The following is a 22,935-nucleotide window of genomic DNA, read 5'->3' as shown; positions in this document are numbered from 1 at the left end:
AGCATCAGTGTCTATTCAGGATTCGGACTCAAGATGCTTAGCGAATTGTAATAGTAAAACACCTCATATACAAAAAAAGTTTGCATTTTACTTTTGCAGTTTTAAAATACAGTATACCATAATTTTTTTTCTGTTTGTATACTGAATGTATTTTTTTGAAACTATGTTTGCTTTGCTTTATGTACATTAAATACAAATTACACTTCCTAATTTGTTATTGAATGGCTTACTATTTTATTTTGCAGGGAAGGTCGTGCGGCACTGATTACTTCCTTCTGTGTGTTCAAGTTCATGGCCCTATACAGTATTATCCAGTATATCAGTGTCACACTCCTTTATTCTGTAAGTAAATACAAAATGACTTGAAATGACACTTTAGTCTTTAATCTCAATTATATCCACTCTATAATCTGAAGTGTATCCTGATATCCTGGTTACAAAGAATAAGGCAAAAAATCATTCTGTTGACTGCACAATGCTGCAATACTTCCCATTGTTTCAACTGAAGAACTATGAAACCAGTTATTCGGTAATTTATAAGTTGTTCTGTGTAATGGCACCAGCTAAATTATTGCACTTCTATTTATGTGCTGAGAATTTGGACAAAGATGATTTTCCATGGGACATCATTATTTAGTTCCAATAAATCATGACTTATTAAATGAAAGTAATCTTAAATCAGATTTTTAATTTTATTTTCTTTAACAAGTTTATTTTTATTACCGGTAGTTTGATTTTTTTTTTTTTTTTTTGGATATTTTCAGATGTTTTTACCAGACTGCGAGACATACAATGAAAAGTTCACAATAAAAAGCTTGAGGGAATATTTATTTTCTTAATCTCATTCAGAAAACTATTTAATAGTCTTTTTTTACTCAATTTGTAAATATATTATTTAAATTTTCATTGAGCTAGCAGATCAGGTTATTCTTTGTAGTTATTTCTACACTCTTGGTTTAAGAGATAGTAACCTATCCTTGACACACTCTTTATTATTTTTATAGGGAAATATGCACAATGTATAGGTAGAGATTGCAAATAAGGAAAGAACTTAACATTTTTATCTTTTTAAGCTGACATTGAGGGATTTGACCTGGATTTGGCATAGCTTTTTGATGGAATGGTGTTTCTGGGTTTTATGTGCCATTGTTTGTTATCCCCACCTTTTCATGTGTCATGGAACATTAAATATGCCTTCAGGACAAAAGAGAGTTTATGGAATGAATTTGTGTCCAAGGTTGTTCTGGTAACACCAAGGTAATTGAAAATAAAATGTCAAATTAGGGGAATAATTGTGCAGCTAACACTGAAGAGGAGATAGAAATGTGAGTTAAAAGATTATGATTCTGCCCAACATCAAACCTGAAGTTTCTAACAACTGAGGGAGTCTCTGGAGAAGGGGTGGCCACTTCCAAAGATCTATGGTTATTAAGAGGGGGGCAGTTTCCTTGACTGATAAACTACCAGTGGTGCCAATCAGAAAGCACACTTCATGTTGGGCCTTCATGGACTGTGGAGATGTACAAAGTTTTTCCTTCTTCATTGTACAGCCACATCATTTACACATTTCATGTAGTAACTGTTGAGCCTGGCCAATATTAAATTAATTGTTTCAAAATGTGGATCTGGACACCTTTTGTTGGAACAATGGGGTGGGGTAATAGAGATGTGTCCTAAATTCACAATTGTAAATATTGGAGCAATGTGTTGTATTTCAGTGTTGTTAATAATAATAAGGTATAATTGATGAACCCATTGGTGTTATTTTTTATATTTGCCTGTATAATATTTACTAATAATTATCACAAAGTTTTATAACAAAAAAAAAAAATATAAAGTAGTGGATACAAATTTAGTGATTGGTGTTAGTCAGCCTTCCAAGTATCTTTGCCACATAATCTGCTTGGTGAAGTGTCGTCAGTCCTAGGACAGACTGTTAGAGTGCAATAACAACATTTTCTGTGATGGAAACATATAGCAACATATGTTTTCTATTTATTATGCTTTCCCTAGCAAATTATAAATAGGCTATCCACTTTTTTCACCTATTATTGATGACAAAAGTATTAATAAAAAGTCATAGATGCCAGGACATCCTTAGAAATTAAATAGTGTTCTGTATACAGTCAAAATAGAGTGCTTTGAGTGACTGAAATTACTTTTAATCATTCCAGATTCTGAGCAACCTAGGAGATTTTCAGTTCCTGTTTATCGATATCGCAATCATCCTTGTGGTTGTATTTACAAGTAAGTAAAGCTGTCTTGGTAAGTAAGTTTTCTTGGTTGCTGCTGTTCTTATTTAAATCTAGTACTTTTTTTTTTTTTTTTTTTAAATGCTTTGCCCTGTCCTTGTTATAATATTTTGACTTCTGTCTTCTATATAGTGAGCTTAAACCCTGCCTGGAAAGAGCTAGTGTCACAGAAACCACCCTCTGGTCTCATATCTGCACCACTGCTGTTTTCAGTCCTTACTCAAATCATCATCTGTCTGGGCTTCCAAACACTTTCCTTCATCTGGGTTAAACAGCAGCCCTGGTATGAGACATGGACCCCAGTCTCAGAGTAAGTGAGCAAAGGCTTGTGTAAAGATGGGTGATTCTAAACCAGGCACCTGTTTACACAAATCAGGTGGTCTTCAGCTTTGGGGATGCATGTACTGAAAGGCTGCCATTTGTGATTTTGAAACATATACCTGTGAGGTTTATGTGATTCAAATAAACTTAGCTTTTCTTTGATAAAATAAGTTGTGCATCAACTTGAAGACAAAATGTGATCTTGATAAATGGTTAAAATAACATTTAATTTTGATAGTCATAATACAGATTTAAATGTTCCCATAAGGTAGTATTGATATGGATCTGTCTGATGTGGTTTCATTTAATCTGCCTCCGATGTACAGTAAATTCTATGCTAAATCATGTCTTAAATTTCCATGGAATGTCTCATCTTCCCCATTTTTTATCTTCCTGAAATATGCATGCCATTAGAAAAAAGCAACATATTCAGTTACGAAAAAACTCCAGTTATACTGTACCTAGTGAACTTTTACATAAATTTGTCAATTTGTTTCAGCCCTCTGACCCACAATATTTTTTTAAGTGAGGCACTGTAACTTTCCCAAACCAATAAAGTGTTTTAGGTGTGTAGATATATATATATATATATATATATATATATACAGTAATCCCTCCTCGATCGCGGGGGTTGCGTTCCAGTTCCCCCCGCGATAGGTGAAAATCCTTGAAGTAGAAACCATATGTTTCTATGGTTATTTTTATATATTTTAATCCCTTATAAACTCTCCCACACTGTTTATAAATATTCCCCGCAGAGTTATACAGCATACTCCATTTGTATTCTCTTAGACATTAGGTAAGATTCATTGAAATTATGTATATAAACACACTGTTTATATACAGTAAAACCTAAATATTATTTTAAAGATATTGAGTGTCTCCGATATCACATGTTGCAGCCATTACGATAGACATGCCACCAGCAATAAATACGCATACAATGCAACAAAAATAGTATACAGTAAATGTGTGTGTACAGTGACACTAAGCGTGCGCGTACATGTACTAAGTACTTTAAGTAGAAAATTAATTATGGTTACTCACCAACAATGACACGATGACTTGTCCGATAACAATGAGTTTTATTTTACTGCACAACAAAGGAGAGCGTTACAGCCCTTAAAGGAGCCACTTCAGGCGATTGTGTGGCACTGCCGTTGTTCTTCTTCTGGCAGTCTTCAATCCAAAGCAGATTCCATCCAGACTACTGCCTTATTACATCCACTTACAACTTGTTTTGCACCCTGGTTAAAAGGACACTGCGGCCATAGATCTTATATTCCTTTCCTACTTTTTAAATAAAAGAATCGTAGCCTTCAACAAATCCAAAGCGTTTACCTTTTCGCAATCGTTAACATCTTCCGTTTGCGCTTGGGCACGGCCCCTGAAGCAGTAGCAGATCGTTTTGGAGCCATAATGAAGGGCTTGACTATGCACAAAGATAAACGCAAAAGAGCACAACTCTTTACACAGCGAAACACGTTGATGCTAAATGAGCGAGCGAGACTTCCTGGTTAACACTGCATTCAGCAGGCAGGAACTTAACTGCGTGCTCTGATTGGTTAGCTTCTCAGTCATCCGCCAATAGCGTCCCTTGTATGAAATCAACTGGGCAAACCAACTGAGGAAGCATGTACAGGAAGTAAAAAGACACATTGTCCGCAGAACCCGCGAAGCTGCGAAAAATCCGCGTTATGTATTTAGTTATGCTTTCATATAAAATCCATGATAGAGCGAAACCTTGAAAGTCAAAGCGATATAGCGAGGGATTACTGTATGTGTATATATATATATATATTTATATATATATATATATATATATATATATATATATATATATATATATATATATATATATATATATATATATATATATATATATATACTAGCAGAATACCAGCTTACATGGAGAAGTAGTGTGTTAAAGAAGTTATGAAAAAAAAGCAAACATTTTAAAAATAACGTAAGATGATTGTTAATGTAATTGTTTTGTCATTGATATGAGTGTTGTTGTCATATCTATCTATTTATATTATAATTATATATTATATATATATATATATATATATATAATATATATATATATATATATATATAGCAAAATACCTATTGGCAGAGAAGTAAAAGAAAAGGAAACATTTTAATAATAGCGTAACATGATTGACAATGTAATTGTTTTGTCATTGTCATGAGTGTTGCTGGCATATATATATATATATATATATATATATACATATATATATATACATATATATATACAAATCTACATATATACTGTATATACACATATATATACAAATCTACATATATATATCTACATATATATATATATTAGGGGTGGGACTCGATTAAAAAATTTAATCCAATTAATTAGAGGCTGTGTAAGAATTAATCTTGATTAATCGTATGTAATCGCACACGTAAATTTGCCCCAAATCGCAAATGTTTTTTTTTTAATTTAAAACGGTTTTAGTGGGCTTACAGAATCAAATAATAGACATGGACATGAATATTGTAAACTGAAGCTGTTTTAATTTCTGAAAAAAAGCTTTTAAACTGCATTTGAATTCAAAACAGAAACAAAAATATCATCCCTGGTTAAAATTGGGCAGACTTAAAAATAAAGTGGTAGTTTAAGTACTTTAAGTACATTTTCAGAATAGTATTGTCTTTAAATAATAATAACCAAAATTTCAACATAAAGTGCAGTTTTCTTCTTAAAAAAATAAGTCAGAAACATAAAAGGTAATTTGACCAGCTTACTCTTTAAACTCTGAGTAACATTAGCCAAAATTATTTTGTACATTAGGCTAAAACAGTGTGATCATTGAACATTTTGTAATTAGATGTATTTAGAATTACTAACGGTCACGGAAGTCCAATGATCCCCAGTAAGAGCCACAAAGTCCGCTTTCTGTAATGCATCTAATTTTGCTTGCTTTTCAGTGTGCACAAAACCATGCTTTTATCAAGGCTTCACTTTCGGGTAGTCGAAATGATCAGTCGTAGGAGCGCTTTATTCCGACTCTAACATTTTTGTAGCTGTGATGTGTGCATCAGTGTAATGGATGTACCAGGAAATCATGCATTGACAAAAGTTCCCGTTTGCTTGGAATTGAAAGTGTGATTAAATGCGTTATTTTTAACGCGCGTTATGGAGTACATGCATGAAGCTTCTCAGCTGTGCTTGTGCTAAGAAAGGGAAAATTTTAAAAATAACGTAACATGATTCTGCGTTAACCTAATATTTTTCATACGTCCCAAACCAAGGAGATGCAAGGTAAAATGAATCAGGTAGCGCATACATAGTCAGTACACCCCTCTCGGGAATCGAACCTCGAATGTTGGCGTTAGAGGCTTAAGACTCTACAATTAGCCACAGCGTGTGGCTTGTCTATGCTAAAGTATGTATTGTAGATCGGGGTATATATATACATTTATATATATATATATATATATATATATACCCGTGTACCGCAGTGGAGAAGTAGAAGTTATGAAAAGAAAAGGGAACATTTTAAAAATAGCGTAACATGATTGTCAATATACAGTAATTGTTTTGTGAGTGTTATTGAATGTTGCTGTCATCAAGGATTTGATTATCATTATTTCTTTCAATCAGGCTCGTATTTGTAGGATGTGTTCAAGTTACATTCCGTGTTTGTCAATCGTTGTAAAGATAAGAGGTTTCATTCATCGATTAGTTCCTTACTGCATCAATAAACAGCTCGTCTTCCTCTTTATCTGAGATGTGACAAACTGCATGCACGTTTTTTTTTTTTTTACACTGTCTTCCTTTAGCAGGACATTCACTTTTTCCACCGTGTGCTTTGTTTCCGCAGTAGCTGCACTTATGAATATGATTGTATGTATAAGACGCTTCATATTTTTTTGCTGCCTTCTCAATTGTGTAATTCGGTTTTTGTTCAGCACTCTTTGGAACTGTTGCTTTTGTCTGCGCATTGCGCAGTTCACGTGAGCCGCTTGGTGTTCTTGCATCGAAGGTTCCCAGCTGTACTGGTGCCATCTCGTGTAATGTCAGCTAAGACCCGGCACTTAAAAGTTTCTCTCGCAGTTTCAATGAGTTTGTGCCAAACACCACCCTGACCATCTCATCTTCCTCTGCATAAGCACAGTCCTTCACCCGTGAACATTTACCGGCAGTGTTTGTATTGGATTGCCGCTGATGGACGGCCTTATATGGGCAGGCACTAAATTACAAACGCTAGTGGCAGCCTGTCTATGAACTTAATTTAATATAAACTTACGGTTCACGCCGTGCTTTGTTTCCGCAGTAGCTGTACTTATGAATATGCTTGTATGCATCATTTGCTTCATAATGTTTTTCTGCCTTCTCAATTGTGAAATGGCGTTTTGTGCTCATCGCTGTTTGGAGTTCTTCCTTGTTCTCTACGTACTTACGTAGGAGGCGTGATGATGTCACGAAACTCCGCCCCCCCGGCCATCTCCAACTCAAGACTCCATTACATTATATGGGGAAAAATAGCTTCCAGTTATGACCCTTATGCGTAGAATTTCGAAATGAAACCTGCCCAACTTTTGTAAGTAAGCTGTAAGGAATAAGCCTGCCAAATTTCAGCCTTCTACCTACACGGGAAGTTGGAGAATTAGTGATGAGTCAGTGAGTGAGTCAGTGAGTGAGTGAGGGCTTTGCCTTTTATTAGTATAGATATATATATATATATATATACACACCTAAAACACAGTGTATATATATATAATATATACCTGTATATTACAGTGAATACCAGAACTCAACATTCAAAGGTATTGTCTTTATAAATAAAGATTGCAGTTGTTCACATATGGTACTTTATTAAACATTGCTGAAGAAATTTGGCATTAATTCAGCTGAAAGACGTGATTGCGAAGAATTTTAAATATTGGATTTGCAGCTGCAAATTAAAATAAAGATTAACTGCAGAGGGAATAAAGAACTGTTAGAATTTCATTTTATCCTTAACCAATTGAACTTCATATTTGATAGCAGAAGCTGGACATCCTTTCTGCTTCTATGTTTTAGCAGATTCTTATGTTTTTAGTTGTTTTGGTTAATGCACCTAGTTCAGCCAAGACAAGAGGAAGAATATTTAAATAATGACATTTCATTCATCTACTTATTTACTTGATCCAATTTTATTATCACAGAAAGCTAAAACCTCTGGGCACAACTGCAAGGCAAGAATCAACTGGACGGGATTCCAATCCACTCCAGGACACACTTGTGCACGCACTCATAGTGGGCCAGTTTAACAGTTGCAAGTTAAACCTTTCCACAAAGACAGATGAAAAATATACAAACTCCGTACATGACATTTGGGCTAGGATTCAGAGCTGAAACTGGAACTGTCAGGTGGCTGCATTGCTGTCTCATATTTTAGTTTTTCTATTTTTATTATTGTTTACTATTGTCGTTTTTTTTTTTTTTTGTTGCAAAGGTGGGAAGAATGTTTAACTCACAAGTAATGTTCCCTTTCTGATATATCAGAATTACAAGATATACATTTGATAAGGACTGAATACATTTTCAAGCGTATATATCTTTGTACTATATGTCTCCTTACACTTTTAATGTACATTTCCTGTAAACCTAGCCATAAAATCCTGAATAGAAATACTAGCACCTAAAAAAAGTTCCTTTAGCTCTGGGAATCGCTGTTGATCAAATTCATTTAGGTTTGATTATAATTGAAGTTCAAAAAAGTCTTTCTCCATATTTTTTCTTAGTAAAGTGGGATTTAGCTGTTTAATTAGACCACTAGCTAGGAGCATTTTTTGATGGGAGGTATCTGTGTACAGTAATAGTAACAGAGCCTAGTTCATCTACAAATTCTGTGATTTCTGACTTTTTGCTGTACAATTTTTTTTCTTCATATTGAATATTAAATTAACCGATGCTGGTTCATCTTATAAAGAACACTCACTGTATGTTGAACTGCTGTGTGTTTCAGTGCCTGCAATTCATCAGTGACCCAACATGCCATATCACTCGGTCATAACAAGACAGATGAGCATAACATCAAAAATTATGAGAACACAACACTGTTCTTCATTTCTTCTTTCCAGTACCTGATTGTGGCATTAGTGTTCTCCAAAGGCAAACCTTTCAGGCAACCCAGCTACAGAAACGGTGAGTGTTTTATGCCATCTGCTAGTCCTTCTGACTCCCTGGAATATTTTTTATTTTGGAACATAGAAAGGTCCTGTGTAAATCTTGGAAGTGTTTATTGGACACTAGTTTATAGTGAATTCGGTGTCTACTATAGGAATTGCATATCGGTGTAGGTAGGGTGTGTCCAAATGCAGTAATTAATGTGCATTTTCAAATCTAACCGCAGTTGCTTTGTTGAAAAAATGCAATCTTGTAATGGAAAGAACAATAATGTCAATTGCATGTTGTGACTGAATAATTTGAAAGTGCCCACACTTGAAAGCAAAAGCTAAATTTTTCATATAAAAAATTGCTACTTTTAATAAATGAAAGCGTTTAAAAAGTAGTATGTGATTGTTGTAATTACTATATGTAGCAAATAATAATATCCAAGTTAAGAAAGAGCAGGTAAAACTGTACAACTGATATTTGTTCATCTCCAGTTTTTGTACGTATGTAACTATACAAGTATATGCAGTAATAGTCAACTTTTTTTTTGTTTGAACTGTAGCTGAATGGTACCCTGTAATTTTTCATAATTTTTGCTTTTTTTCCAGTCTTAAAATGTTTGGGCAGTAGTCAAGTAAAGTTTTTTGGGGGGAGAAAAAATATTTTTATGTGTGAATGATGCTCCTTGATGATAGAAAATGTAATAGATAATAATAACATTTAAAACCTTGTAATCTATAAAACTTTACTAATGGAATGAAAATTCATGAGTATTTTTTTAATAAAGGGCAGTCAGCATTGATAGCTGCTTTATAAATTAAGCAATGAAATTGTTAACACTAGAATTACCAGAGCCTACGAAAAAACTTGTAAATCCGTCCCACCTTAAATCGCTTCTTAAATGCCTTCACACATCTCTGCCAGCGTCCTTTGTCCTCTAAATGTGCTGATAAAGAGAATCTAGAAGCAGCCGGCCATTCCATCCCCCCACCAATTTAGAACGTGCATGAACTTCTCCCAGCTCATGCCTTGATTGAGTATCTGGGAGTGAAGTGGAGTTTTAGAGTGGAAATAATAGATCGTTATTTGGAACACACGCATTTCATGCCTGTTCCGTTTCTACAGTAATCTGTGTAAACACATTGTTAAAACAGAAACGTTTTTTACATTCTAGTAGTAGATGACAAAATGTAGGCATAAACTATATAATGTATGAAGCCTGAAGTCCAAATATCATAGAAACATTTTCACAAAAGGTACAAATATAACACAACAATTGAACTTTTATTCAAAAATATAACTGCAGAAACAAAAAGCCGCCTTAACATGCGACATTGACACCTGTTTATTATGACTGCCTCCGTGGCGCAATAGAATCAGCTGCCGACTGTGAATCAAAAGGTCGCGGGTTCGAACCTGCACCACTCCGTTTTGAGAAGTAAACTGCTCTTAGTCTTACTATTTTAGAATAAAAGCATACATTTCATTTCAGTCTGTAACAGTCGGTGTAATGTATGATCCTTGTAAAGGTTAGCTTTGTTTTTTTTTTTTTTAAATTCACTTTTCATTCTCTCAGTCGCGTTCAGAATCAATCCATACAACCCCATCTCACACGGCTGTTTTTGCATTGCTATCCTGGTTCAGTTTTCATTCTGTCTCTAAATCTTAAAAGGAAAGTAAAGGCTAAGTTTTGTGAGCAAAAGGCAAATTCTTCTGCCTGCTTCTTTTAATTCATAGCATCTAGTATGCTGGTAACAGGAGTTTCCCTTAAGAAATTCGATAATATTTATGATATTTTAGGGTACAATGATATTTTCATCTTTTTGTCTCTGCAGTGCCATTTATGGTATCCTTGCTTTCACTGTATGCCTTCATTTTATTCATTCTGCTATATCCAGTGGAGAAGATTGATAACTTCCTGGAAGTGAGTGCTGGCAAGAGTGCAATTTTCAGATTATATTTTGTGTCTGCTGCTGTTACTGTTGTGGTCTTAGTGTACTATGCAATATAATGATGTCAAATAATTTTTTATAGGTCGTGTGTGTTCCTAATCAGTGGCGTTTTACAATGCTGTTAATAGTTATAGTTAACTCCATAGTGTCTCTTCTTACTGAGGTAAGTAAGTTTGTGGCAATGTATTTTGTAACTTTTATATAGTATCTATATATCACTCTGACAATGTGATATTTATGAAATGTTGTATTCCAGAGTAATAAATGTTGAAAATAAACTGTGAGTATTTGAGCACCTAAATTGATATACATTTGAAAATTGCTAAAGTGAAGCATAATACTTCAAAAATTTTACCTTAAGAAAAAGAAAAATAATAAAGAAGAGGCTTTACTTGCTTTTTTACTGCTCAGAAATGTTAAAGAAGCAGGTTAGGACATTTACAATAATACCAGAGGGACTGTAGAACACATTAAATTTTGAACATATCAAATCAAGCATGACAACAACTTTTCAATCAGTGATTAGCTGCATTTAATGTGATTGCTGGAATAGAAATTGAAGCATTTTATTTAAAATGAATTGATGCCTAATAGTTTTGTTAACTTGGAATAAATATACAGTGCCTTCAGAAACTGTTCAGACCCCTTCACATTTTTCAGTTTGTTATGCTGCCTTATGCTAAAATCATTACAATTTTTTCCCTCCTCAAACAACACTAATTACCCCAGAATAACAAAGCAAAAACATTTATTTTAATTTATTAAAAATAAAAAAATGACCTTTTACTCAGTACTTCATGTTGGCCCCTTTGACAGAGATTATGACCTGGGTGTTGTCTTGGATATGATGCATCAACTTTGCATTTTGGGATTTTCTGCCATTCTTCTCTGCAGAGCCTCTTAAGCTTTGTCAGGTTAGATAGAGATTGTTGGTGGACAGATATTTTCCAGTCCCTCCAGAGATGTTCAATCAGTTATAAGTTTAGGCTCTGGCTGAGCCACTTGTATTTAGAAGGTCATTGTCCTGTTGGATGGTGAATATTGCCTCAGTCTGAGGTCCAAGCACAGGTTTTCACTAAGGATATCTCAGTTCTTTACTCCATTCAGCTTTTCCTCAGCCCTGAATAATCTCTCAGTACTTGCCGCTGAAAATTACCCCAATGCATGATGTTGCCAACACCTTGATTCACCATTGGAATGATATTATAGGTGCCGAGTAGTGTCTTGTCTTCCCCATATGTGATGCTTAGAATTGAAGCCAAATAGTTCAAACTTGGTTTCATTAGACCAGAGAATCTTGTTTCTCAGTCTAAAACTCCTTTAGGAACCTTTTTACAAACTTCAAGTGAGCTTTCATGAGTTTGACCACTCTTCCTTAAATCCTAGTTTAGCCTGGTATTACAGTGGTGTTTGTCCTTCTGTAAGTTTCTCCCATCTCAACACAGGCTCCCTGCAACTCAGCCAGAGAGACTATCGGGTTCCTTGTCACCTCTCTCACCAAAGCCCTTCTCTCCCAGTTGCTCACTTTAGCCAGTTGGCCAGCATAAGGAGGAGTCCTGGTTGTTCCAAACGCTTTCCATTTAAGAATTATGGAGGCCATTGTTCTCTTGGTAACTTTCAGGCCTGCATATATATTTTAGAGCCTTCCCGAGGTCTGTGTCTCAACATTATCTTGTCTTTTAAGCTCAACCTCATGGCTTGTTTTTTGCTCTGTCGTACATTGTCACTTGTGGAACCTTATCTAAAAGGTATGTGCCTTATCTAAAAGGTTATGTGCCTTTTCTAATCATGTGCAGTCCCTTGAATTGACCACAGGTGAACTTAAAACAGAGTGTAGAAACATCTCACTGATGATCAATAGAATGGGATGTGCCTGTGTCAGATGTCAAGTGTCTTAGCAAAGTGTCTGAATATTTGTGTCAATGTGATATTTTAGCTTTTATTATTTTTACAAAAATTGACAAAAATTCCTAAATTCTGTTTTTGCTTTGTCATTCTGTCAATATTGTGCTGTTTGATGCAAGGGAAAATATTTTAATGATTTTAGCTTAAGACTGCAAAATAGCAAAATATAAAAAAAAGTTCTGAAGGCACTGTAATATAAAATCTGGTAAAACTGCACAATTGTTTTAAAACAAGTAGTTGATGGTTTAAATCTGTGGTTTTAGATTAATTTGACATTTGGGCTAACACGTACTTTTAACTTTACCAAAAGCAGTAAATTGTTACAAGTAACATCAACTGCTTTACTAGTTTCACTATACTATACTATAGTTTATTGTAGAATGCTCAGGAAGAGGAGAGATGATCAGTTAGCGTTGGTCAGCAGAACTGTAACTTGGTTCAGCTTTTTTTCTGTTATAATTAACTGTTAACCCCTAGAGGTTTATTTTTTTGGGAATGCTTCCAACTACAGGTTTTGTTTTACTTCTCCTGTATTCAACTGGCCACATTTCAATTATAATGGCATTAGAGTTATATTGTCATGATTTTCTTAGGGTAATCAATTTGGAAATTGATGTTTTATTGTGTGTTTATATACATCAAAAAACCTGTACAAATTTGGTTAATGTTCATTTGTATTACAGCTATAAGGTTATTAAAGTGCTTTGAACCTGTACTCAATGAAAAGCACACATATAAATAAATATACAGTAAATATTTAATCAGTATACAAATATAAAGTGAACTGAAAAAAACATTTTAGAGTCTGCAATTAACTATAGGATTTTTTTTAAAAGGTCAAAGTCATGATTATCTGGTACTTTCATAGCTATACTCCAGTGAATGAAAACCTTCAGAGCCACAGACTTAAACTACAAGGATGAGTTTTTACATGTTGTTTTTAAGTAATGACAGAAGCTGTAGATTTGCTATTTTATAACTGCTGCTAGACTAGCTTTGATAGATGCAGAATAACTGATTTGCTCTTGTCACACTCGAGATAAGAATATCAAACAGCATGTTCTCAATGGTGCATGATTTGCTGCCCTTTTTAATCCTATCCTGCACACTACAATATTTCATAGAATGTCCTCCTTGATATCATCTTATGGAAGCTTATATTCAGCCGAGACAAGCAGGGGAGCTCTGGCATCACCTCACAGACAGCACAGGTTGGGAATCAACGCTTTTGGTTTTAAGTGTCACACTAACCCAGAGCTTTAGTTACTGCATGATGTGTGCTTGTATTGCTTGCACTAATGTTTTCCCTGGTCATTTGGAAGTTTAAGGTAATTGATATCTGATGGAGTTTTATTGTGTTAGTATTTGTTTGGAAAATGTTTGGGAATGTTAAGGAAAGGTTATTATGTAGTGCATGCAACTCAGACCCTGCATGATGTTTTGTAAACTTGCATGTAAAGAGGGAAGCAATAGTGTTTTCCATTTTAAACTGAATGCAATAGCCTGATGTTAAATTTTTTATCTTTTTGCTTTTGTTTGTGTCCATAACCACATGGTTTATTTCAGGTGGTCTGAAAATAAGCTGGCTTATCTTGCTGCTTCTCCACATCAATAATAATGTTGCTCAGTGTGATGAAAACTATCAAGAGTATAAAATACACAAAATCTTGATGTCAGGATTTTATGTGTATTTTATTCATTATGTTATTAATGCAAGCATTCTTTTTTATTAATAAATTAATGGAATATTCATTGAATATATTTATTTGAAACATGAATCAGAATTTTTCACTGCTTGAGTTAAGATTCAAAAAGGCCATCATCAAAACAGTGTCCTATAACCCTCTTGATTCTTTTTTTTTTCTTTTGAGTAATTCCAGAGTTCAGTAAAAGGACGTGCCTATTTTAGGTTAATTCTCATATAATGTGAAAAGCGTTTACTGCAATAGCCATGTCTGCCAGGTATCTGTCTGTCCCTCTGGCCAAAACAACTAGGTTCTTTGTGGAATGATTTTGTTTAAAGTTGGCACACATATTCTTTAAAAAAATTGTCATAATAATTCAGTTTTCATCAAAACATGTTTACTACATCATGCTGCACACATTTTTGAAATGTGAAAATCCCCCTTTGAAAAGTAGTGGCGATTTTGTGAACTTGTCTGTTTCAAAACTGAGAAACTTTCAGTTTTGCTGTGGGTAAGGTTGCTTGTGTATTTCTTTCTTTTACTCATTCAACAGCTAGTCTTAATGGCAAAGCAGTGAAACACCTGTTGTTGTCCGTGCTGAATCAAGTACACCTCACTGCAGGAAGTGGGATAGAGCAGGATCAGATTTAGGGGTTCACCGACAAAAGCGCGATAGACATATGAGCCCCGACAAAACCGAGACGGACAAATGAGCGTCGACAAACTCGCTAACTGGTTTTCGACAAAATCGCGAGAGAGGCCAAGAGAGTGGGACACGTACGTGCGCATTATGTACACATTATGTGCTAGGTTATAACTGTATTCAAAGATGCTAATTGCCGGAGTTTCGTTCCTCCGGAAGATGTTGGGTCTGCTTTCGATGAACTGAGCGAGAGTAGACCCGACAATCTCCAGAATGTTTATGATTACTGGGAGGACAATTACGTTGGTCGATTGAGATGCAGTCGTATACAAAGCGGAATAACGAGCAGTCAGGCAGCCAGCAAGTCTAAATACGCTCAACTATCAAGACGTCTTGCTGCAATTCTTCCTACATATGCAGGCCGTGATCTTAAGGACTATCTGCGTGCTGTGTCTCATAATATTGACTTCTAAAATAAACATTATATATGCTTTAAACTAGTAATTCATATTTAATGAAACTTTCGCGATTTTGTCGACGCGATTTTGATGCCGCGTTTTAATGGGCGCTATTTTTTCGCCGCTCATATGTCTATCATGCAAATGTCGGGTCACTAGATGTAGGTGGGGTTGGATATCTGAACATTACCATATAAGAAATGCACGATGCTATACATGTATTTGTTTATTCCATATAGTAATGATATTGTTTGTTTATTCTTCACTGCACAAGGTAAGTATTGTCCCTTACTCTACCAGAATGCAGGAGTGGGTCTATTTATAATGTTAACAGTCTAGCTTCAGTCACAGCAGCTTAGGACTGAATTTTCTGAAGGAAAACATTTTCTATGTTAGGAACATAGTAAGCTCCATTGTAAAATTGGTCATTTAGTTTAAGAATGTTTCCTGAAAACACATTGTAAATAAAGTAGCTTGTTAAATGCTTCATAATCTTTCTGCTACCTGACCCACTTATTAATCTCTAAGTCCTTTTTAAAATGGCTACCTCTTGCTGGTCAAGCTGTCAAGTTAATTTCATTAATATTCTGTTAATAATTGCAAATTTTAAAAGATGTTGCTGTTTCTCTATTCTTTCAGTTGTGCCGACTCAGTGTTCTAAATTTTATGCTCAAGTAGACTTGGTTATGTAACACAGAGGGGTGGTTATGTGGAGAAGTGAGAAGAAAGAAAAGGGAAGGATAAGAGATTGGTTAGAGATACAGCTGCAATAAAGAAAACCTAACTGGGGGAACATCCATTGAATTCTATCTCTCTGTGCCTGAATTTCATCTCACAAACCTAATGCTCACACATTATTTAAGTTAGTTCAGTGGGATGTAACTGAATTTCATTCGTACCCCCAGTTCCTTCAAATCCAGTTAAACTTGCCATAAAGGTTCATTGCATTGAATTTTACAGCTGATATTTAAATTGCTTAAGGACCTTTTACAGATACTTTGGTGAAGTGTCCTCAGAGTACCTGCAATGTCTTCATCTTAGCCGATCTTTTGAGTATTTTAAAGGGTAAGACATGACAAGTTTGTTAGTGGACGAGCATTGAGTGATAGTGGGTAGCCACATCTTGCATTTCTTTTGGTACCTGTAACCGATTTCTCATGTGGTGGTCAAAAAAAAATAGAATGTGGTACATCAGGAAACTCACAGCATGGCCATACACAAGAACCACAAAAATGCTTCTGCCGTCTTCATTAATTGTCATGTGGGATTTTCTTTATACTTGAGAAGGAGTGTGAGAATTTTTAATGCATAATGGAATTTATGCACTTATTTAATGATTGTTGAAAAATAAAACATATAAAATAAATATATATACAAAGAAATTACCACAAGACTGTCCCAAGTGGTGTCTATGTATCTACTGTAAAAGAGAGTAAAATGCATTGTCATGTGCAGACTTCCCTTCAATGTATCATCCCACTTTGTCTGTTGGAAAGGTTACTGCATGTCTCAGTAAGTAACAACACTGGCTGCCATCTAAAAGGAGAACAAGCTCATTTTTAGAAAAGTGTGATTTTCTTTTATGGTGTGCATCTGTCATTTCTTTTGAATTTGAACACTATGAAAAACTGCACATTTTAACATTTTAAATTATTGCACAAAAAAAGGTAGGAAAACACTTGGTGTAAGAATTTTGTGCGGAATGTTCTTTTTTTTCTAAAGGTGTTTTTGGTGGTCTTAATACAGTTATTAATAGGAACCTCAACTTTAAAAAAAAAAATTTGAAAACTTGACAAAAAAAGTTTGGCATGAAGTTTTTGTTCTAAAATCTTCAAGCTAATTTAGTAAACGTACTCTGGTATAGAATGCTATTTGTGCCAAAATTAAGTAAATAAAATGTTAATTGTGGAATAATTCCAGGGAAAAAGTACAGTCATGTTTATAAATCAGTCATTAAATTATGAAAAATGAAAAATAAATAAAAGTCAAATAATTAGTATGAAATGAAATGTCATCATTTTTTGGATCAACAATGCAGGTTTCTTTTCTGAATGGCCTTATTTTTTCATTAACAATGAAAACTTTTCTGAATGAAACCTTTCCACATGACCATTTTATTGCCAGCGCTATTTCATTCAGACCACCTCTCTTTGGAATGGGTGTGTAATTTGTCAATGAAGACCAACAGGCTGAACCTGTGCCTATTGTTTAGTAATTTCCTGTTGATTACTTGTGCCTAATTGTTGGCGGTAAGCTGACAATAGATCATTTAGCACTACTTTTTTACATTCAGACTGGCAAAATCATCAGTAAGAGTGCAGCAGTTTTGCAGACAAAATATATAGAGATAATTTAAAATTCTGTAACTATAACTAGCAATGTGCAAATTTATTAAGTGATAGTAAACTGTACTTATCCCAATGAAGTTGTTACACTTTCCTGCCGTTACGATATATGGGAAGTGGCTTATAAAACAACAAACATGCACAGAGGACAAGATATTGCTGGTCCTATGCTGCTTCTGCTCCTTAATATAATCCTGCCAGTATCACCAAATGCCCTTTCTTACTGTTGGACTCCCTATCACTCTCCATGATCCCTAAGAAAAAATTACAACTTCACGGGGCTGCTATTTATTCACTCTCTGAAAGTCTTCATATGTTGTCTTGAATGTTTTTGAGGGTTGTTGAATGCAGGGGTTCCCTGTCCATGACTAAATGGGTCACTGCCACTTTAGTGTTTACCTTTCCTTTCTGAAGAGCCACGGTGTGATGCTATTTTAAGACAGACTGATGATAAATTGTCAATGCTCAGACACATAAGTAATCTTCATAAATATTCATGTTGATAAAGGGGTTCACTGTAGTTTAAGATCAGTTTCGACCTGCACAGGTGGCCACCTGAAAGCATGTCACCTGGAATTTCCAGTCTTTACATTAAATCATGTCTGTGTTGTTTCTTCATTCGGTCTTAAACTACCAACAATTTAAACATCAACATTTTGAAGAGCTCTTCTCAATCTGAACATTTCCAGTATATTGATCATTTTCTGAAACTGGCATGATATGTTAAATGATCTATTTTTTGTCAAGTCTCAAAAACTATCAAAACTCTTAATGGCCTCCACATCTTTGCCAGATGGAACGCAAGTGGTCATGCAGTGCTAAGGATCTTTGGTTGCCCACAATAAGGAAACTAATAATCAACAGCAAAGGATTAACCATTACAAATAGGTTTCATCTGTTGGTCTTTGTCTTAATTGACCATCAACAAAACTTCATGATAAGAGGCATATTAAAATAAACAGAGCTGGCATTAAAAGTGCCATTCAGAAGTACTTTACATTGTTTGGAAACGTGTCATTGTTAAATAAAAAAGGCCATTTTAAAATAAAATCTGCAATAACTAAGTGTAAGGTAAAAAGAATGACGTATTTCAGAATAATTAGACTTTTTATTTAATTATGCATTTTCATTTTTTTTTAAATGCATTAATTAGTTAAAATAACCACAAGAAGAAATACAGTAATAAGCAGGAGAATAAAATGGATCAGTAAAACAGCCCTCATTTTAAAAGCACTGTTGAAGCATGTAGCTTTTTTTCTAGCAATAAGACACTCATTCGATGTGTGTTTGCTGTTTATGACGTTACTCTGCATGTTTATGTTTTAACTTTTAGGTTCCACTTGACCCTGAGCTTGTCAGTTGCTTTCCTGAATACAGTATCTCACAAAAGTGAGTAGACCCCTCACATTTTTGTAAATATTTTATTCTATCTTTTCATGGGACAACACTTTAATACAATATAAAGTAGTCAGTGTACAGCTTGTATAACATTGTAAATTTGCTGTCCCCTCAAAATAACTCAACACACAGCCATTAATGTCTATACCGCTGGCAACAAAAGTGAGTACACCCCTAAGTGAAAAATGTCCAAATTGTGCCCAAAGTGTCAATATTTTGTGTGGCCACCATTATTTTCCAGCACTGCCTTAACTCTTTTGGGCATGGAGTTCACTATAACTTCACAGGTTGCCACTGGAATCCTCTTCCACTCCTCCATGATGACATCACGGAGGTGTGGACGGTAGAGACCTTGAGCTTCTCCACCTTCCGTTTGAGGATGCCCCACAGATGCTCAATTGGGTTTAGGTCTGGAGACATGCTTGGCCAGTCCAGCACCTTTACCCTCAGTTTCTTTAGCAAGGTAGTGGTCGTCTTGGAGGTGTGTTTAGAGTCGTTATGTTGGAATACTGCCCTGCGGCCCAGTTTCCGAAGGGAGGGTATCATGCTCTGCTTCAGTATGTCACAGTACATGTTGGCATTCATGGTTCCCTCAATGAACTGTAGCTCCCTAGTGCCTGCAGCACTCATACAGCCACAAACCATGACACTCCCACCACCATGCTTGACTGTAGGAAAGACACACTTGTCTTTGTACTCCTCACCTGGTTGCTGCTACACACGCTTGACACAATCTGAACCAAATAAGTTTATCTTGGTCTCATCAGACAACAGGACATGGTTCCAGTAATCCTTTTCCTTTGTCTGCTTGTCTTCAGCAAACTGTTTGTGGGCTTTCTTGTGCATCATCTTTAGAAGTGGCTTCCTTCTGGGACGACAGCCATGCAGACCAATTTGATGCAGTGTGTGGTGTATGGTCTGAGCACCGACAGTATGACCCCCCACCCCTTCAACCTCTGCAGCAATGCTGGCAGCATTCGTACGTCTAATTTTCAAAAGACAAACTTTAGATATGATGCTGAGCACGTGCACTCAACTTCTTTGGTTGAACCTGTCCTGTTAAACTGCTGTATGGTCTTGGCCACTGTGCTACAGCTCAGTTTCAGGGTGTTGGCAATCTTCTTAAAGCCTAGGCCATCTTTACATAGAGCAACAATTCTTTTTTTTCAGATCTTCAGAGAGTTCTTTGCCATGAGGTGCCATGTTGAACTTCCAGTGACCAATATGAGAGAGTGTCAGAGCGATAACACCAAATTTAACACACCTGCTCCCCATTCACACCTGACACCTTGTAACACTAACGAGTCACATGATGCCGGGGAGGGAAAATGGCTATTTGGGCACAATTTGGACATTTTTCACTTAGGGGTGTACTCACTTTTGTTTCCAGTGGTTTAGACATTAATGGCTGTGTATTGAGTTATTTTGAGGGGACAGCAAATTTTACACTGTTATACAAGCTGAACACTGACTACTTTACATTGTATCAAAGTGTCATATCTTCAGTGTTGTCCCATGAAAAGATAGAATAAAATATTTACAAAAATGTGAGGGGTGTACTCACTTTTGTGAGATATCGTATGTATGGTTATGTCCTAGTTTACCTCAGCAGCTGACAGGGTTGTGTTATTCTATAACTGACTGGGATGAATCTTATGTAATGTATCCACTGCAAGTATTGAGACACTTGCATTCTTCACATCTTAAATACATAGTGGAGAACATTGCAAGTAGGAGAGATAATTTGATTACAATTGAAGAACACACAAAAAGCATCCTGAATAAAGTATACATAATATGGACACACGCAAAATTATTTCTCAATGAAGGTGACTCAGGAGCAGGAAATGCGTGAATCAAATACCTTTTTCACTTGTAGTGTGTGTAGACCCCCACGTACCTTAAGCCCTTTCTGTGCCATGAAGACGTCAGACTCCTACTGCTTGCTTGTATTTATTTTGTAGGCGTCAGTTCTTTGAAATGGAATCACTGCATATGTGTATAATATACTTTCATCATCAGGACAGTGTGTGCTGATCCAAAACTACCATTCACTCGGAGATAACTGAACCAGAGACTGGAAGAAGTGTTGATGCTGATAAAGGAATGACAGTACAAATAATTGCTGTGATGCTGGCATTGACTGCTTTTGCACATTTGTTATGGAATAACTTAACTGCTACTGCTAACAAGTTTTCAAATTAAAATTCAGTAACTGATTTAGTTCCCTCATCCCTTTCATTACTTACTCCTGTACCTTGTTTTCTTCTCCCTTCTGCAGAAGAGCATTGACCGATTTGGTGAGACCTGCTTCTCCTTCTTGTGCTGTCAGAAGAAAAGGCCTCCCAAAGCAAAATACATGAACTTGGCTCAGGAGCTGCTTTTCGATCCTGAGTGGCCTCCCAAACCAAAGACAACTACTGAAGCCAGGCCTGCTTCCAACTCAGAAAGCAAAGCATACCAAATTATTTCTTCTACATAATGAATGACCTTTGACTCCAAGTTTTTGAACTGAGCACTTCCTCATGTCCAAGGTGCCCTATCCTATTTTTAGGTTTCTTCAATTTATCTCCTTAATGCCAAGTTGAAATCAGTGATGGCTAAATAATTCACAGTAAAGCATCTGAACTGGTTTAACTTCCATTTCACTGAAAGTCATGCAGTTTGATGGATTGTTTTATCTTCCATGCAGCTTTGAGTGGAGAAAGAGTACTTTTATCAATGAACTTGACGTTGCAGGAATACCAGAATTTTAATGGTCGGTTTTTAATTCACTGCCCATCCATGAAGATGTACGGTGTAGGCTTAATGTTCCTCTCTTACTGTTACTCATTACCTCAGGGGTATGTACAGTGAAGAGAAATTCTTGCCACCAGGTACTTGAAGACATTTTTTTTAACCAAAATGAAGAAATAAGAACTTTCCTGCATTCAAGGAATCAATTGAATGAAATATTTGTGAGCTGCTCAACATTGCAAAGCACAATATGCAAAAAATGAAAAAATGAGGAGTGCAGTCTGGTGTTGCCTCTTTTTAATTTATTATTTTAGTTCACATTCCATTTTATCCACCAGACTGCTTCATCCATTTAAGACTTGTTCTAGAAGTCAGCAGTAATTTATTACCTCATTTTGTTCAGTGTGAAATGTACAGGATTTATGTGTGAGTAGCGAAAAAGAGTGAATGACTTTGTGAATTTTGTTGGAAGTCCCAGCTTAGTTTACTCCTTGGCAGCAGAAGCCAGTACATTCCATTCATTGTGGGTTTGTAAACCAGTTACAACACTATGATGTGGAAACATCATGCACAGGCTCAGCAAAGATCAAACTTTCAGAATCTGGTATTTTTGGGACTTTTTTAAAATTATCTTATGTTTACTACATTTTTAAATAGTAGTTAGTTTAAGTACATTTTTAAAACGTACTTTAAACCCCATTGAAATTTTGTATGCTTTCCAATGAATGAGGTTGTTATTTTTAATCCTATCTTGTAAGGTGTTTGACCTTTCATATTCAGTCTTTTTTTAACGTTAATGTGATATGTCTTTTTTATTTTAAAAATCAAGATAATTGTAAGTAAAATTTGATTCCAAGCCAGCACTGATATTTGCCAGATAAAACGTTACCATATTTCAGTAGTGGTATGAACACGTGGGAAAGGTGACTACTATATTTACTGAAGACAGTACATGAGCATGGGTAATTTTTTGTATACAAAGAGGTGTTATGAATCAATGTTATGGAGGAGATGCCTAGTTTTGTTGCAGTTGTTTAAGTGCAAGACTTGAAAACGATGTTAACCAAGCAGTACGATAGTCTCATATATTTTTGGTGTTTTGAAGTTACATTCAAA

The 22,935-nt window shown here is 35.4% G+C and overlaps 1 protein-coding gene across 1 annotated transcript in view; it reads left to right on the top strand.

Annotated features, from left to right (window-relative positions):
• Positions 1-22,652, top strand: part of atp13a3 (ATPase 13A3) — a 241,614-nt gene extending 218,962 nt beyond the window's left edge. Inside the window, exons 26-33 of the mRNA XM_039766114.1 lie at positions 246-342; positions 2,175-2,247; positions 2,385-2,562; positions 8,549-8,727; positions 10,533-10,621; positions 10,732-10,812; positions 13,679-13,765; positions 21,365-22,652. Of these exons, the coding sequence (XP_039622048.1) occupies positions 246-342; positions 2,175-2,247; positions 2,385-2,562; positions 8,549-8,727; positions 10,533-10,621; positions 10,732-10,812; positions 13,679-13,765; positions 21,365-21,565 (985 nt within the window). The 3' untranslated portion in view covers positions 21,566-22,652. The remainder of the gene's footprint in view (positions 1-245; positions 343-2,174; positions 2,248-2,384; positions 2,563-8,548; positions 8,728-10,532; positions 10,622-10,731; positions 10,813-13,678; positions 13,766-21,364) is intronic.
• Positions 22,653-22,935: the final 283 nt, after the last annotated feature.

Source organism: Polypterus senegalus, chromosome 1 (assembly GCF_016835505.1).
Source record: "Polypterus senegalus isolate Bchr_013 chromosome 1, ASM1683550v1, whole genome shotgun sequence".
Taxonomy (NCBI): Eukaryota; Metazoa; Chordata; class Cladistia; order Polypteriformes; family Polypteridae; genus Polypterus; species Polypterus senegalus.
The sequence above is the reverse complement of the archived record's forward strand: the minus strand, read 5'-3'. Positions and strand labels throughout refer to the sequence as shown.